The sequence below is a fragment of the Tachysurus vachellii genome, chromosome 7 (assembly GCF_030014155.1).
Source record: "Tachysurus vachellii isolate PV-2020 chromosome 7, HZAU_Pvac_v1, whole genome shotgun sequence".
Lineage (NCBI taxonomy): Eukaryota > Metazoa > Chordata > Actinopteri > Siluriformes > Bagridae > Tachysurus > Tachysurus vachellii.
In genome coordinates, this window is record NC_083466.1 from 15366527 (window position 1) to 15385200 (window position 18674).

The 18674-nt window shown below is 39.9% G+C and overlaps 3 protein-coding genes across 5 annotated transcripts; 1 reads left to right on the plus strand and 2 right to left on the minus strand.

Annotated features, from left to right (window-relative positions):
* Positions 1–1346: 1346 nt before the first annotated feature.
* si:ch211-212k18.5 (sal-like protein 3) lies at positions 1347–12270 on the minus strand. 3 transcript variants are annotated; one of them, XM_060874620.1, is made up of 3 exons: positions 12167–12270; positions 2745–6022; positions 1347–2561 (listed from the first exon to the last, which is right to left on the minus strand). In XM_060874620.1, exons 1-3 carry the CDS (start codon positions 12207–12209, stop codon positions 2322–2324), a joined length of 3561 nt encoding a protein of 1186 aa, XP_060730603.1. In that variant the 5' UTR covers positions 12210–12270; the 3' UTR covers positions 1347–2321. The 3 variants fall into 3 exon arrangements, with proteins under 3 accessions (XP_060730603.1, XP_060730604.1, XP_060730601.1); XM_060874621.1 differs by lacking the exon at positions 12167–12270 and adding an exon at positions 9276–9377; XM_060874618.1 differs by lacking the exon at positions 12167–12270 and adding an exon at positions 8387–8790.
* On the plus strand, positions 10215–13325 carry LOC132848687 (E3 ubiquitin-protein ligase CCNB1IP1). Its single transcript, XM_060874624.1, has 5 exons — positions 10215–10295; positions 10585–10883; positions 11787–11933; positions 12057–12222; positions 13142–13325. The coding sequence occupies exons 2-5, from the start codon at positions 10587–10589 to the stop codon at positions 13300–13302; spliced, it is 771 nt and encodes a 256-aa protein (XP_060730607.1). The 5' UTR covers positions 10215–10295; positions 10585–10586; the 3' UTR covers positions 13303–13325.
* Positions 13326–13912: 587 nt separating this feature from the next.
* ttc5 (tetratricopeptide repeat domain 5) lies at positions 13913–18645 on the minus strand. Its single transcript, XM_060874623.1, has 10 exons — positions 18500–18645; positions 17503–17635; positions 16847–17058; positions 16499–16652; positions 15859–15950; positions 15702–15758; positions 15251–15397; positions 14836–15050; positions 14548–14692; positions 13913–14240 (listed from the first exon to the last, which is right to left on the minus strand). Exons 1-10 carry the CDS (start codon positions 18563–18565, stop codon positions 14121–14123), a joined length of 1341 nt encoding a protein of 446 aa, XP_060730606.1. The 5' UTR covers positions 18566–18645; the 3' UTR covers positions 13913–14120.
* Positions 18646–18674: the final 29 nt, after the last annotated feature.

The window sequence follows — 18674 nt, forward strand, 5'->3', positions numbered from 1 at the left end:
ACAAAACATAAAAACTGTCACTGATCAACTAGGTACCAGCAGACAGAATTAACAATTAAGCATATGTAAACTTTTGAACTCATTCCTTTATGTAAATTCAGTTATTTTATCTTGTGGACTATGTGTAAATATATATTATGTGAAATAACCTATTCAGAGCATACTAAATAAAAACTTTTTTAATTAACATTTTTCAGATTTTGTAAGGTTTACCTAAACTTATGACCTCAGCTGTACACACGTACAGCACATTTGAAATAACATTTTGTGTGATTCCTCAGTGAGCACTAATCTAATCAACACAGAAGAACTCAAGCTTGATAAAACCAGTTAATATAATCATCATAACAATAGTAACGATATATCCAGGGGGGAAAACAAGCAAAGAACATGTGATCAGAATTTATCATTTATTTACTTAATAACTTAAGTTAACTTAAGGCATTTTTATTATCTTTTTTAATAATTCAGCAATGAGTCTATTTCTTGTTCTGTACTTTTGATTGAGACATGCCTTGTGTCGCTTCCGAAAGTGTGTGAACAAACTTCTAACCCTTTTCTGGGCTCATTGTCTCTCTCCCTCTCAACCTCAACATTCTTCTCCTTGGTTACCAGTTGTCATGGTTTCAAGGGCTCTGCAGAAGCAGGATTAGGAGGCATTTTGGGGACAGCTGGCTGGGTTGGTCCCCACTGCCCCCCTTCCTCACGCCGCAGGTTCAGAGACGCTTGGGTGGGGTAAGGGGATCATTGTGCAAGGATTAGAGCTTCCTGTGTGTCAGTCCCATTACATAGGGAGGAGTAGAGGATGGAAAGAGGCTGAAAGAGTGAGAATGAAAGAGAAAATGAAAGAGAGAGCATATGAAAGCAAGCATGACACAGAACGAGGGTGTTAGAGAGGAGGGAGGGAGTGAGTGGAGGGGTGCCCACAGCTGCACACTCAATCACAGTGCACAAGTTCGTGCGCACACACATACACACACACACACACACACAGTCATGGTCACACAGCATACACATACACCTATCAACATGCACACCACAGATCTGGTGAACTAAGCCATATGAAAGAAAATAGACTTTGAAAGGGCATGAAAAAAGTACACAAAAGACCTCTGGGGCAGATACACAGAGGATTGAGGCTGGGAATACGCAAACACACAGTCTATAAGAGTGGACAGAATGACTGTTATGGCAGTCATTCTCTTTGGTAATTCAACCAAATTGGGTTGAATTAAAAATTTAGGACTTTTAACACAAAACTTAACATTTGTACAATATAATAGGTACAATATTTGGCATGTTTGCTACACACCTACATACACACATAAAAGCACATCACGCAAGTATTTATCTGAATGACATGACATTCATTCGGCTTTTATTCCTAATCTTCAAAACAATGAAGTAAAAAAAATAATAAAATAGAGGCAACAGCAATGGGAAATACACAAAGTAAAAAAAAGTTAAGTGGGCCAAATAGAGTTCAGTGCAATGCACTGACAAAGGGCAGAATTTTTCTTGAGTAACACAAGAGAGAAAATAAATGACCATATGTTCAAACAAGCCTGTAAATGAAATCAGGGTGCCTGCAGATACAGGTCATGTCATCTCTAAGCCTAAAGATACTACTTATACCTTAACAATCATCTTTCTCTTGACTGCTCAAGTCAATCATGTTTACTCAAGTTGCTCTGCCTCTGGAAAATGCTACAGTAAAATATGGACAAGGGATAGCATAATGAATCCAGTGACTGCATATTGAGAATGTACTATATGTAAGTTATAAGACTTGGTTCACTAAATTTTACAGAATAGCATTACTGAAATCAGACATCATTAATAAAGACTTTTAAAAACGTTGAGAGCAGAACTGCTACATAGAATAAAATCCAGTACATACAGAAACATTATGGTTACAGTGAAGGGATAGAAAAGCTTCCATTGTTGTCCACCTCTACAGAGCGGAGCAGGGTTGATGAAATTATATGGTCTGCAAATCCTTTTTGTCTACAAATACACTTACCTATGTTGGCATTATATCTATTGTAAAAGGCCACCGATTAATATATTGTACAATTTGTAATATACAAATACCACTTTTTTCAACCATTGATCCTGATTCTAAGAATGCTGAAATCAGATATGATAAACATGCTTTGTGTAAATCAGCATTTCCTTGTCTTCAGAAAAAGGCACTAATATTACAATGTTAACAGAATCCCTATTATTCTACATTAAGAGCTACATCTAACACAAGAATAGTAAAAATGTTTGATTAAAAACTGACAAACATTATGTCTCTGCAGTTTTTTTACATTCTTTTATGTCCTGTCCTCAGGTTCCTGTTCTCCATCTGAACCAGCAGTATCCAGTGAATCCTCTTTTAAGAGAGATTTTTCTGAAGTGTTTTCCCTCTCATTTTCTATGTCTTCTTGCAAGTTTACACCAGAAGCATTAGGATTAGCCTCCATAGTGTCTTTATAATTTCCCTCTGACGACTGTGAAACAACTGATGCATGCAGCTCATTGGTCATAACTCCGCTGTGGGTTTTCATGTGTCCCTAAAAAGAAACACACACACAGTTTGATTCTCAATGTCCACATAATAATAAACCATTTAGTTGCTCAGTTGTAGAACCATATACTAGTAAAATGTATTGTTTTATAACAATTATGTACAGCATTACAAACCAAGCTTTAACACATATTGCAATGCCAGATACTGACATTTGCTGAGCCCTTACCTTTAGTCCACTGCGGCTGGCATATTCTTTGCCACAGTGCAAACAGCTATAGGGCTTCTCAGAACGAGCAGGCTGTGGTGGAATCACTGGAGTATCTGTCCGGGTCATATCAGTTTCTGCTTCATCTTCAACCCAATTTCCATGATTTATCTCTGTGGGTTTGATAACCCCTTCCTTTCTTTTAGAGTTTTGAGCATCCCTAGGCATTGTGTTGTCACTCTCCTCCTCTAGTGTTCCATTAGTGACTATTGATGCCAGTGATTCACCTCCTTCACTGAGCTCAGACTCCATGCCCTTTCCATTAACAGTCTTTGCCTTCTGTGTACCACTGAGCTCTGATTTAGGCTGACTGGATGGACTGGATGGTGGTGTGAGCGCCGGAGAAAGATCAAGAGCTGCAGACCGAGGGTTAGATTTTGTCTCACTGACCACCAGATGAGGGTTTTCCTGGGAACTGGTTCTAGTACAGAGGGAAAGAGGAATGTTGTCCTCATCCTCTTTAGTCTTAGTCACTAAAGAACAAGTTTTAGGTTTATTATGAAGAGCTTTGAGAGCACCGAGACTATAATCATTTGCACTGTTTGGGTTTGCCTCATTGTCAGTGTCTTCTTCTACAGGACAGGCGTTAGCAGGTGTGTTATCACTGATAAATGGGCTAGTGGGATCTTGCTTCTCCAAGTTTTTATTAGTTATCTTATTTACTTGACTAACAGGTGTGTCACATGCATCTTTGGTGGAATCTTCAGCATGTTCTGCATCAGGTGATGTGCTAGTTTTTGAAACAGAGCTTGACTGAAGTGTGCTAGCAATAGAAGAAGAAACACTCATACTCATATTTAGGGGAAGAGATTGGATGTTTTTTGGCAATATAATACTGCTCATTTGATCAGCTTGTTCCTCTGTTCCCAGATCTCCATTGCCCTCTGGTGGCAACTGTCCCCCTAGATGCATCCGAATATGATGCTGAAGTACAACAGCATTGGTGAATTTACGCTGGCAGAGTGGACACGAATTCTGTGTGCGTGTATTTGGCGGACGTGCTCTGTGTGTAGCAAGATGAGCCCTTAGACTTCCTTTAGTGGAGAAGGAACGACCACAAAGCTTGCAAGGGAAAGGACGCTCACCAAGGTGAGTGGCCTGGTGAAGGCGAAGTGCCCTGGGGCAACTAAGCACGCGCAGACATACTCCACATTGGTTAGGCACCAGAGATGGTAGGGAGGGAATTGCTCCAGAGATGCTCTGAGTGCTCAGATCACTGTTGGGATTAGGATTTAGACCCAAGGCTGACATCATCTCCCTCCTGTAGACTGAGATAGTATTAATGGTAGTGGTGGTGGAGACATCATTAGCTTGAGTATTGCCATTAGTCTGGTCTTCACTGAAGGGTTTTGATGGAGGTTGCTTCTCCAGCTTCTGTGCCAGTCTCTGGAGCTTGCAGGTGTCAGAAGTAGCAGTTGAAGAAGATGGAGAGGAAGAAGAGGGAGATGATTGGGGTTTGGGGTAAGGGGAAAAGGGAAAAGTTAGTTGGGGGTGAGGGGAGGGAAGGTGAGGAGGCCGGAGAAGGGCCAGGCCAGGGTGATGGGGAGAAGGACCAGAGGGGAACAGGATCTTGGGAAGGTGGGCTAGGGAGTATGGAGAAGTGGGATGTATGGTGGAGTGTGGAGGAGTATTTTCATCAAATCTCTGTTGCTTGGCACCTTTAAACTGGTTCGTTATAGCGGAGGAAGATGAAGAGGGGGTGGTAGATGCAGAAGACGACTGTATACCAGCTGAAGCAGATGCTACTGTTGAAGCAGATGCACGATTAAGCTGTAACAGGGAATGGGCAGTGGACAAGAGAGCCAAATCTACACTGGGAGGGAGTGGCAGAGAGGAAGAAGACAGGCGGGAAGATGAGCCAGATAAAAAACCAAGGGCTAACCCATCTGGTACACTCACCCCACCTTTAACCGCAAAAGGCTCTTCATCTTCTGCTCGTCGCTTCCTGCGTCTCTGTACTGCCACAAGCCCAGATCCTGACTGGTTCTGCTCTGATAGAGCAGGTGGGAGTAGAGAAAGTGACAGCTCTGGGTTCTGCTCACGATGGCGCAGAAAGTGGGCCTTAAGATTCCCACGCGTAGTGAAGCGACTGAGACAGACAGGACACTGGTATGGTCTTTCACCTGTATGGGATCTCAGATGAATCTGTAAGGAGGAGTCACTACTCAGAACTTTACCACAAAATCGACAGACATGCTGCTGGCGCCCAGTTGAGTTGCTCAATGACCCAGCTGAGACTCCCACAGCAGAGCTGAGTGACAGCTGCTCCTGGCAGCTAGAGGTGAGTAGAGAAGGAGTTTGGTAACTAATGGTATTGGCCTGGCTCAGTGATGTGTTAGGAGACTTTTCATGGAGGTAACGGGGAATGCCCAATGACAAAGAAAGAGGTAGCACAGAAGCCCCTGAGGACACTAGAGATGAGGCAGTAGAAGATGGTGTGGATGATGAAGAGGAATATGAATCTTTGTGCCCATTAATATTACACATGTTGAGGTTTGAAACAGATTCAGGGATTAGTGTTGGAAGAGAGGAGGGTATGGAAGAGGATGTAGTTTGGGAAGGACAAGAGGTGGATAGAGAAGGTGAGAGAGATTCAGAGGTTCTTTGGGGGGTTTCCAGGGATGCTGTATCTTGGTTGGTGATTACTCCACCCAAACGTAGCACTTGTCTGCAGATTTCCTCAGTCATTTGCATTTGGTGTATCTGCCTCTGTTGCAAGACCCTAAGTTCTTCTAAAAGCACAGCCAGGGTAGGTGGCACATGAACCTCATCTGGTAGACCGGAAGGGGTTTGATGTGTGGAATTAGGGCTCCTTGGAAGTGGTATAGCATTGAGGGATGTTGAGGATGCTGAAGATGAACTGGTGGTTGTGGCTGAGACACCCATCTGAGGAGAAGATATAGTGGAATGAGGCTGATGTACTGGAATGATGGAGGCCTTCTGCTGGACAGGAGGAGGGGAGTGTGTCTGGGAAGACAGGGAAGGATGTGGAAAATCTGGAGAGAGAGAAGAATGGGTATTGGGAAGAGATGTCGTGTAGGGGACAATATGGCTAGGCCAGTGTGGAGGGGAGGAACTTTCATTGGGAAGGGAAGGGGCATGCAGGCCACCAGGTGATGGCCTTGGGGCAAGGGGAGGTTGACAGTCTTGGATGGAAGAGGGAGAAGGAGATGATGAGGAAGATGAGGTAGGTTCTGAAGTGAGAGAGTTTGATGGTGACTTCACAGCCAACTGATTATCTGTAAAACAATAACATACAATTATAGGAATTAAACAGTGTACCTCTCTTATCACAACTGTAATTTATGCAGATTAAGACTTACAAGTCTTATAATGTAGTTATAAAATTAAATTAAACACATTTAAACACAAATTTGTTCAACAACTCCCTAAATGTAGATTATTAAGAATTAGTTATAACAAACATCTAATTAGAGAATTTCATCCACAATTTGTGATTGACATCTATATTAATTTCACTTCATTTTAGTAACCATATTCCATTCTGACAGATGAATCCAGGTTGCAGGTGTTTGGTGGAGTTAAGTTTGAAAGTTATACATCATGTTCCTTTTGGTTAAATATACTGATGTATAATCACCAGTATATGATGTATATCATTTACTTATTTATTTATTTGTCATTTTTACACTCACAAATATCCCCACCTACATATTAGTAAAACAACCTTTAATGAACAACCTTCTTTTTTTACTCCTGCCACATGCCTCTGACCACCTTGCTGCTATGGTAACACATTGCAGAGAACAATGGGTATCGCCACAACAACCAATAACCCTCTTAACCTAGCACTTTTTCCATGAGTTCTGTCTTTCATCTCTTCATTCATCCTTCTCCTGACACAAGGTCACAGGTCAGACTATACTATGGGTTTTGGTCACCATCTTCATGCCCTGATTGGCCAGTTGATATGACCTCTAGAACCCAGAGGTCAAATTCTTTCAGAATCTTCAGCAGACAGAACAAAAATAAAGACGGGGGTTGGGAATTGGAAAGCTGAGTGACAGACTACCCTACTCTCCAGTGCACTTTGAATAACTGTAGACAGTTTTATGTCAACATACCTGCAAATTCTAAATAAATAATTTTCTAAACTTAAACGGATTCAGCCAAACAATGTCAGCCAAGTCAGGTACTGAATTGATAAAACACACCTTTATTAGTCCTGTATGTTTGAGAAATTCTTTACCCATCTGCATCCTACCCAATAGAACCCCCAACTGAGTAAGGCTATGTGGTGAATAGAATCAAGGGAGTGGGGGTTTACTGACTGAGTAGAGTGTAGGGGAGCACAAGGGAACAGAATAAGAGAGAGGAAAAGAGAATAGAAAGAGAAGAGATTAATCTTTACCCAAAAAACCCTTCTTCCCCTCCCCACAGCCTGCACCTTATTCACAGTGAATAGTAAAGTTTTCTAAATGAATAAAAGACCCCCAGCAGTCAAGCAGAGAATGCTGGAAGTCTCTTGGAAAATTGGTACTATTAAAAAGATAACACAGTTATGGCCCCTGAATGATGCACGTCAAAGTAATGACTATAGTTAAACAATGGTTAAAACCAACCCTCTGGCATTTTGGGGTTTTTTTTCCTGAGAAGTTCTGAGAAGAAGAAAAAAACATCCAATCTTCTTTCAAAAACAAAATGTAAGCTATTGCTTAGCCACAGGATGATCAGGTACCGTATACACTGCAGAAATCTGAGCAGAATCTCCTGAACAATGACCCCACTCACTGCATACAACAGAATCACACACTACAGCCATTACTGAGCTGTTGCTACCCAGATAGCAGGGTACAGCCAAAAATGGTACAGTTTAGAGTTATAAAGGTTAGACTTGAAGCACTTTGATCCAATATCCAATATATGGTCCACTAAATAGCCAGAACTTTTTCCCGGGTTTTGAATGTAAGCCAAAATGGAACTAATGTAATTAACCATATCCAGTGCTTGTGTGGTACCAAGCAAAAGGGGACCAACTGTGAGTCCTGGGTTCTATTCTCATGTCTGTGATATGATGTCATCAAAGTTTTGCTGATCAAAATTAAAAAAAATAATAATTTCACGTTGATTTGGCACAATTAAAGTGCACAGTCTGTTCACTCTGTGAACTCAAAGTAGGCACAGTTGTTTTAGTTTAGCTACATAGCAGAACGAGCTTATGATATAAAATAGATGCAGTGATTTACGTCTTCGTGCCATTTTATTTTTTAGAAACATTCCCTGAGGATATAGGGACCTTATATTTTGCTTAAAAATGTCAGAGCTGCCACAGAAACGTTCTGTAAACTTTAAAACTTTTTTTTTTTTTTATGTAACCTGAAACTAACGTAGCCGTAACATTCATTCAAGTTTGTTTGCTTGCTTTAATGATTTTTAGATCTAATGGTTATAATTCAATGGGATTTATTAGTTAGAAATAAGACAGTATACAGGCCAGTGATCAAAGGGGTCAGTAAATATTATGTATCACAGACAGGATTGTGTATTTTGCTAAGACAACAATGATTTCCGTGTATTTATATTCCTTGCTGCTGTGGCGCCTCTTAATGCACTCGGTTGCAAGACGCCAATAAATCTCTCACCTTGTGATGCCATGCACGTGCCCCCCGGATCCGCGTTAACGAGCTGCTGGGGTCGTTTCTGCTTTCGACGCGACATGATTCACGGCCAGAGCTCGACGAATGACGGGATCATCAGCCGGAGTCAACGAGTCTCCGAGAGGTTTCGCGGTGTCGTGAATTTGTCGGTAAGAGCGACAGTAAAAGTCGAGAACGCGACTATAAATCCTCAGCCACCACACACGCCGAATGCAGGCGACATGAACGAAAAGTCGGACGCGTCTAGCTGTTTTAAATTCGTGAAACAAATCGATAAAAGTTCACGCGCGCACTGATCTCGGAGCAGCGACCGTGACGTCCGATGCGGCGCGTCGATCTGGCGAGTGCGCGTGGTGTTATTTCCTCAACAAGTCCCCTCTTTCTCAAACTTGCACGCTGTGCATGTACCCCTTACTCCCAAACACACACACACATACATACACACACACGCACGCACACACACACACACAATCTCTCCTTGTTCTTTACTAACATTTGCATTTCAATAGCATGGAACACCGTCTCTTTTTCTCTCCTGATCCCTCGCATCACATTTCTCACACCATCAAAGCAATTAAAGGCAGTCTCTTTACTGTCAGCAAGCAAAAATATATTCATAGAATTAACCACACTCTGTAATTTGGAGAGTATGCAACCATTTAAGCACCATCACCATTAAAGAAACAAACCTCACCAACAAATAAATGGTAGCCCAAAGATGCAAAGAAAGCACTGTTAGTGACTGACGGATAATAATAATAATAATAATAATAATAATAATAATAATAATAATAATAATGACTTAGATATCCATGTACTATAAATCAACAGAAAGCAACTTTGCAAGAAAAACGACATGCTTTAAACTACATACTTGTAATCAATTCACTCATGTTCGTTTATAACTGTGAGTGAAGTTATAGGAGAATCGACCTCCCGTCACATCCTCAGTGTGTCCGCATATGTGGAGCTCTATTTAAAAGCCAGTGAATGGAAGGGAATTTCCAACAAAGGCGACCTGGACACAGTTGAGTGAGCATCTTTCTTTCTGCACCCCGGGATCCATTGCTGCCTTGCACAATGCCTCCCTTTCACCCCGCCTGTATTCCCATACACCACGTGGAGGAGTGATGAAGGGAAAAGCCATTTTTAATTAGATGCAGCACACACATATCCATCCTAACTAATTTGTACATAGACCCCCTGAAGCCGCTCTGTGAGTTTATCTATCACTTTAGCCTATTTATTCAGGGTGCGTTTTGAACCCTTAGCAAGCAAAGTGCTAAGGATGGGGTAGGAGGTGTAGTTGAAATAAAAATTTCATGTTTGAAAGGTTACATAAGCGCCGACCGTGGCGAGGGCGCGCGAGCGCATTCACACCACTGCAAAGCTGGTCCTGATCAGTCCAATCATATTAAAAGCATGATACCTTCACGCGCTCATCGGATCTTCACCGTTACGTTGTAATCATTAAGGCTTCGCGTTAATGTACATCGCTAAGCTTGTTTTTTACATTAGTGTCTGTCTAACGTTTTCCTGCAATGTACAAATGCACTTAATAGAAACAAAGCTTACATACGCTTTGTTATATACAAAAGTATAGTCGTGTTTTCGGCTTAATCAGTGACAACTACACTACAACTATATCTACATTTTTAAATAAATAAAAATTACATTTCCACCCACCACTAATTTTCGATTTCTTTACAATGACCAAAAGTTTATGAAAAAACAGACACTTATGATCACAGTTAATTCCCAATTCCACTTACTGTAATTGTTCTATACTACTTAGATCGGGAACTTACATTCACGTAGCATGTGAACGCACCATAACGAGGACCCAACTTTTCCCAATCGCCAAATACTCGCTAACCTTCTAACGGTTTTGTAGGTAATTAAGTCTTCTCTAAAAGGACGTATGTTTCCTGAATTTATTAAACGAGTTTCACAAACACACGCGGTATAACGGAGATAGAAGAATGATTTTAATTAAACCGTTGTATGTTGTCTATTTTACTCTAAACAACTAGCAGTGTATAAATTAGCATGCTAGGTGATTAGCGGCTAGCTCGAAAAGAATCGTTTTCTGGCTAACTATGAAGAAACATATATGAAGTGCCAATATAGTTAAAGTCGCAATTGTTCGTTCTGTCTTTTTTCCCCGTTTACTCCTATTTTAGCCATGTCTGTGAACGAGTACAGCCTGATTTGTAATTTCCCAAAGTGTCGAGGCAAGTTGAGTGGCTTTGGCTGGGTGACGGCCTGCTCTCATATCTTCTGTGATCGACACGGCTCTGGGGAGTTCAGCCGAACTCCGGCTATTTGCCCTGCCTGTTCTTCTGCCCTGTCAGGAAAACTGGACATCGTGCGTACTGAGCTGGCGCCGTCAGAGCAGTACAAGGCCATGGTTTTGGTCGGAATGCGACCTGAGACCATTCTGGATATCAGCCATCGAGCACTGGCCTTTTGGACATACCAGGTTCGCTTTGTGTTCAAGATAACACACATACAGCTGAGCACAACACACACACACACACACACACACACACACCATCAACTTAATTTCACTGATTTCTAGAAAGTCTATAAACCAGGATAAATATGTTGTTTAAAGATGCCCAGACCTGGAGACAAGAAAACCCTGAAAGTTACTTCATCAACTTCAGTAACTGATTAATCCTGTATAGAGCTGTAGTGGACCCAGAGTTTAATGGGGATACAAACTGGATTGGAGCGCAGTTACAATCAAACGGTGTATCTATGTTTGCCCATCTTGGGAGGTTGGTGGAAACTGGAGAACCCGGAGGAAACCCACCAGAAATTTAGGGTTTAAACTGGGAAACATTTTGGCAAAAGTATTTTGGTGTCAAAGTAAAACACAACCTAAAGGTTCTAAATGAGCTGTCTTTAGATCTGCACTAAAGCTATGTCCGCAATATACATCACATGTGTTTTCTGTTAATACAATACAGATAATAATGATAAAGTTATTAAACTGGAAAAAGTTTGGGGGAAATTATTTGTATTTTTTTCCCCCGCAAAGAAATTATAGAGCCTTGGTATTTAGTGACTGTTCTCTGATGTGTGATCGTGCTGTCAGATCATATATGACTGTCTTCATTCACTTCATTCAAAGGGTTTTCAAATAATATTACTTTTGATTGAAGAACTTGTTTGAAGAATAAACTTGTATTATAGACACATTTTTGTAGATAAAATGCAAAATAGTGGTAGGTCTCTATTTTTCAGAGAAGCCACCAATGATGCATACTTTTAAATTCAGCTGTTTTAATAGTTAGCTATTAAATCTTATTTTATTGAAAGGCATGTTAGTGGAAACGACAACCATCTGAGTCTGTGCTTCCGGATTAATGTGCTTTAGGTAAACCAAGAAAGGTTGCTTATGGAGTATAGTTTGTCCAGAGCAGAAGTGCAAGTTGGCCAAATGGAGAAGGTGATGGCACAGCAGCATCAATCCAAAGAGCTTGAGCTCAGTGCACTGCGAGAAGAGATAGCATCACTCAATAAGGTTATTATCCTATCATTCTCTAATATTAAAACCTAGTAGATTTTTTTTTATGTGTGCTGGCCAACCTAAAGCAGGTTTTAGCCTTGCTTCAAGTTTGTGAAGCATTTCTCTCCCTTTCTTCAGAGGCTGGAAGAATATAAGCGAAAATATAGTGAAGTTTCAGAACTTCTGATGAAGAGAAACAGGCAATATCAGAAGCTACAGGGGCTGTTTGAGACCTTGAGGCTACGCACCATGGAGGCGTCTGAGAAGGACAGACCGAACCTGGCTGCTCATGTTTTCCCCTCTGGTGAGTTTTAAGGTTTGGTTAAGTGAAAAAGGAGGAGGTACAGGCACAAAAAAATTGACAGAAATCTCCATCTATTACGTCTGTAATGCTAAACTTGAAAAACACATAATAAACTGGTCATGTTTTATAAGACACTAAGACATGTCTTACATATAACACACACAATAGTAGCAACATTAAAAGCATTTAATGTTGACAGGTGTAGTGAATAACATTCTTTCAAGGGGTGGGTTATATTAGGCAAAAAGTGAAAGTTCAGTTGGAAGCAGGAAAAACGAGCAAGTGTAAGGATCTGAGTGATTATGGCAAGAGCCAAATTTTATGGCTAAACGTCAGGGCATCTTGGCATGAAGTGGTTAGTACATACCAAAAGTGGGCCAAAGAAAGGACAACCAGCGACAGGGTCATGAGTCACCAAGGCATGTTAATGTGCATGGAGAGAGTAGGCTAGATCACCGGGTCCAATCCCAAAGAAAGGGCCACTATAGTACAAAATGCTGAAAAGGTTAATGCTGGCTATGGTAGGTGTCAGAACACAGCAGAGTGCTGTGAAGTGGCACAAATATTTACTTAAATTTTTACTTAATAATGATTTAGATGTTTCATTCTGTGCTGCAACATTCTTTCCACTCTTAAGGGGTTGAGAAACACGGACACAGGTTCTTAAATACTCACCATTTTAAAATTCCCTTAAAAATCTTTTGTATATTGCTCCCGCGCTTAGATATCCATAAGTACAGGATCAAATGTACTGGTTTCTAAGAAGGTTTCAATGCATTAAACCAAAATGTTATTCTGAGCATTTTTATACATACCTGCCCAGCTTTGTTAGTAAACTGGACAATTTTTCTGTAATATAGTGCAAACTACTCATGTGGCTGATAAGACTAATGTTGGTCTCTAAACTTGCTCCCTTCAGGAATAATTAGACAGCACTCTCCTCACACCACTTCTCCTTTCTTAGCTGTGGGTCCAGAAGGTGACAAGCTCTTCCCTTCTTTCCTAGAACCAGAGGGCTTCAAAAGCTTTTTCCAGTTTAGCTCTCCACCAAGAGAGCATTCCTACATAAAGAAAAACTAACTGCATAACAGACTTTATGCATCTGTATTTTTTCCAATATTTTGTTATACTTTGTCTTTGAATTCTTTCAAGTTGTTCAGTTTGCTATAATTTGCTTACATATTATAATTTGTTCATTGCAAAGTAGTTTATAGTAGTAGATAATAAACCTGTTTGGACTGGTGTCAAAAAGTGTCAGCTACTCATTTGCGTTGTGATCTTATAACAAGTTGTATATATTTAAATGATTATTCTAGGTCAACTCAAGCAGGAGTGAACTGATTTCAAAGTTCTTCTCTCCTGCTGTCTTTTATTTCTCTCTGTGGCTATAGTGTGTTGGGGCTTTGTGCAGCATAATACAATTAGGACTGCAAGTACGCTAGTTTAGCACCTGCACCAAACTTTTTTCCCCACATTCTTTGTGAGTGAAAGCAGAAATTTTAACTGGGCAATGTAACAGTTATTATGGTGATAATTGTGAGTTTGTCTCACAGCTAGTTAGAATTCAGAAGTCTGATGTAATCTCTGCTGTCTCCTCTCCTTGTGTTTCAAGAATGTTATGCATGTCAGACTTTAGGTATATTTAACGAGATCACAGCACATTGTATAACACATCACAGGTTCTTAAGTATTTTAGGAGCACCAACGGGAAAGTTTTATTATCTCAGTTGTGGATCAGGCATCTGAATCTTTTTTTTTTTTTACAAAAACACAAACAAGGATAAGTGAAAATAAAAAATAAATATGTACAAATATATTCAACTAAACAAAATGTTACACACTATGTACAACCAAAAATGAAAATGGTCTGCTCCATTGTCTGTTCTCTTTACACTCATTCATTCAGAGTGTGGTTTGTAACTGACTGAAGTCGCTGTTTGACTTTGCGTCGCTTGTCTCTTTCCATTCACAATAAGTAGTAGAGGAGAGTCCACACGTATACTGCGGAAATCATAAGACTGCAAGAAGAAGGGTTAGAGACGTAAGTGACTGGTTGTATATGGAACATGTTCTATACAAGAGTGATGCACAGACATTTAAAAAAAAAAAAAAAGATTTAGCTTGTGACTGTGGTATCTGACACAATGCAATTGCAGAGCTGCATTAGTGGAAGATTAGGCAAATAGCACACTTATGAAGCTGGATACATTCATGTTCTGTTGTACTTTATGGATTTTTCTTATTATTATATATTGCGGATGAACACTTGGTGCATCCCTAGAACACAACATCAGGAGGTGTGCAGTAGTGAATGAGTGTGTGTACCTTATCATTGTGTGTTATGCTGTGTCGCTTCACTTGTGGTTCAGGAATAACCACTGTGTCACCGATTAACACACCCCAGCCGTCAGCTATGTTATAAACCATGACCACATAACAAGTCTCTTCGCCGTCCACCACACCAAATGTACTACGAGAACAAAAAGATAAATATGAAATATCACAAGACAGAAGGTTACAGATAACATGCAAGGATAGTCAACAGAAATTATTTAGTTTGTTAATTACATCCTGGGGAAAAAACAATCCTAAATTGTCTAGAAATTCACTCACAAGGCCATGCGGCCCTCCGTAGCCACGCTGAAGATGACCTTTCCCATAGCTGCAACACCAGTATTATGACCATGTGTAAGAGCAGCGAAACTACGGAGCTCAAGGCTTCCGGTGCGGCCTGTCGGGGAGCGATATTGAGGCGAGGAACACGGACCCAAAGCAGACACATTCAGGGAGGAGAGCATGTTACGCAAGCGCCGTGCTTTTACTTTTCCCTGAGGGACAAAGACAGAAGAAGATATCACCATGTAATAATAATATATCTGCAGCCAAACATACCTACTACTTGCAAATTTGTATGAACACATTCAGCGGTCCTCATTAATTGCATTCTGCTCCCATCTACTATGAAAACCACTGGTAAAAAATGAATGCTTTAAATATATGTTGTTACTACATTTTGCCCAACACTCACCTTATTCTCCAAAAGACTGGTTATTTGGTCTAAGTATTTCAACAAAAGCTTCTCTCTTTCAGTAGATTCCTCCCAGCTGGGATCAAGAGCTGCAGCTCGACTGTATCCAGCCAAAGCTGAACTGAACATTTCCTCATACTGGAACAGCTAATGTAGAAAAGTTAGAAATAAAAGTCAATAAGCCAATTTCAGACCGGAAAATCAATTGCTCTAATATAGTTTAAGCTAAAAAGATTATTTAAAACCAAAAATTAGAAGTCCACTGGAGTTTCTAAATGATTACAGTAACCTTACAGCATGTTTACTGAATAAATTGAGGCAAAACCTAAATACTGCCACTAAAACTTTGCTCATTATGCAGCGCCAGGCTCACTTTGTAGGTTGAAGTTAATCTGAATAAATGGATAATCGGTTTGAAAGAGCACAACAACAAAAGAAACAAGAGAATCACCGTGGCCCGATTGAAGTGCAGATCGGCATTTAAGGCAGATGCTTTGTCAATTTTCTCCTGAAACAAACAAACAATACATACAATTAGCAAGATAATCAGTAGAAATATACAGAATACAATGGCTCCTGAATAATCTATCCAGTGTGTGTCTACTCACAGCTTGCGAATAGGCACTAAGAGCTTGCTGAGACATCTGAGGATTTTGTCCACTGCTGAAGAACAAGGAGATGTATGCATTCCCTAAGATGTCTGCTCAGGAAAGGATTCATTTTATTTAATTCAATTTTACTGAATACATTTGCCATCTTATGTTTTTTTTTTTGTAATTCATTCACACTACGTTATATTATGGCATTAGCATCCAGTTGTAAAGCTAAATGACATCACAAACACACACACAATACTGTGCAGAATTCTTAGACATGTGTAAAGAAAAGCTGTAATCAAATATGCAATAAAGCAATTAAATGTTTTCTAAATGTTAAATTAGAACTAAAATTTCTATTAAAAACAATAAATAAATATAATAATGATACAAACCTATAAAGTCTTTATTTGGCATTATAAACCTTTTTTACTGCACCAGTAGTCTCAATTTGTGCAAGGAAAATGACAGTACTTTAAAGAAAAAGGCCTATAAAGACAAATTAGGGTGTAATTTTGCACAGTAGTTTAGACACACAAATACACCTAAAGATAGAGATATATTGTGTGTGTACATATGTGTCAAAGAGCAAAATTATATGTATATGGTAAATGTACATCATTTTTTAGCCTATTAATTGAAACAAACTTACACCAGGACGTTCCATCTGAGACATCCAGCTGCACAGCCTGCCTTGCCAGATCCACACTCTCTATAATACGTTTGCCTTGCTCCTGAGTGCCCCCTTCTGGAGGCAACTGCCTCAGCACCATAGAAAGGTTTCGCAAGGATACTTTATTTTTGCTCTGAAAAAGGGACAGAGATTGCAGAAATCTGTCACAGGTAGACGTTCAAACTTGACTCTGTTATGTGGAATTAAATATCATATATTAACATTTCTTCATTTTATATTAACAGACTGTATCTTTTACTTAACACAATTCTGCCTAAAAGATTTTTAAGACCGCTTTGCTTCATACATGTTTTCTCTCACACATACCTGCTGCAGTGCTCCAGTAAAACAGGTCTTTGCAGCAATCAAGTCACCTTTCTTCCAGTACTGCTCGCCTAGTGTATTCCATGCCTCCACCAGGCCTGGTTCCAGTTTTACTGCCTTTGATAGGTTCTCTTCTGCTGCCTGACTGAACTGTGGAGCTACGTTCAGACATCGGCCTCGCAGGAGCAAAAACTGAGCACTATTTTTGTAGAGATCTGGGACGAAGATATATGTGCATTTGAATGGTAAAATCTATTATGTATTGTCATATTCTAAGGAAATTCTTAAACATACCTCCTTTTTACAAAAAAATCACCCCTATCTATTGACACTATTAAAATAGATTTTGAATCACATCTTTTTTTGCTTTATAAGACTGCATACAGTTTGATATTACTACTCTGATAATCATGATCAAGTATTGATCATGTCATGTGATTTGATATATGATCAAGCATGATTACTATTATGCATAATCAATAATGATGATCATTAACTGCATTTTGCTGCATTTTGTCAAAATTCAACCAGACTAAATAATAGAGAACAAGCGTGTACGTGATGGGTAACATTTCTGGCACCATTGGAATCTTACACTTGCTTTCAATACTCAAAAAGTCAAAAAAGTTACATCATCTGTGGGTATAAATTAAACACACCTTCCTTCTCCTCCAGCTTCTTTAGCGTCTTATTCATCTCTTCTTTAACATCGTTCAGTTTTCTGTTAGCATCTTCCACACTGTGTGTCTCAAAATAATGATCCCTAAAGTGATAGAGTCCATCTACAAGTTCCTGAAAAACAACACACAAATATATTTAGCAGAATTTTGTGTTTTAACTCTAGTATATACACTCTATGATCTAAATCAAATATAGCACAATATAATGTTCCGACACCACACCCATATGTGAGCCTTCCCTAAAAGGTTGTAACACAATTATATTAGATGTCTGTATGCAGAAGCACTAAGAGTTCTCTTAACTGGAACAAAGGGGCTCAACCCTGTTCCAGCATGACAATGCCTACCAACTGAGATCCAAGAAAACATGGTTTGCTGAGGACAATGTGAAAGAACTTGAGTATCCAGCACAGAGCCCTGACCTCAACCACACCCTTATGGGATGAACTGAAATTTCTCTACATCACTAATGCTCTTGTGGCTGAATGAAGACTCCAAGATCTACTGAAAAGCCTGTCCTGTATAGTGGACGCTATAATAACAAAGCGTGACTAAAACTCCAGAATCAGTATCAGGGATTTGTCTTGGTGTGTTGGTGCATGTTCAAAACACACATAAGGGTGTGATGGTCAGGTGTCCACTTTTGTCCATATATAGTGTAAGTGGTCCAGAAACAAGAAACTACACTTCATAATACACAGAAACTAAATAAGTCAAACAATTAGATATAGGTTTAGGATCGCTCTCCTGACACAACCACAGCTATCTCCCTTGACAGATATCTCCACATCACTGTTCCCTGTAGTAGTTATTGTTGCTAGTAAGCCATGTTTTCGTTGTTATGGTGATAGACGGGAGGCTAAGCAGCAACTGTCTAAACTACCACAACTAGCAAGTTAGCTATGAGTCTAAATTTATCCACTTTAAATACGAACGAGGACAACCTGCTTATAGCGCTTATATAAGGAGTTCCTACCTTTAATAAGTGCAAATCGTCTTTATCAGATGTTTTGTGTTCACCATCGTTATCCACTTCAGCCATCTTTAGACAGGAAAAGCCGGAACTGCAGACTGCGACTTCCGGTCAGGAGGCTAACACGCATAATGACGTTTTGTTCACGTTTTTTGTCATTTCTGTTTTAAGAGACGAC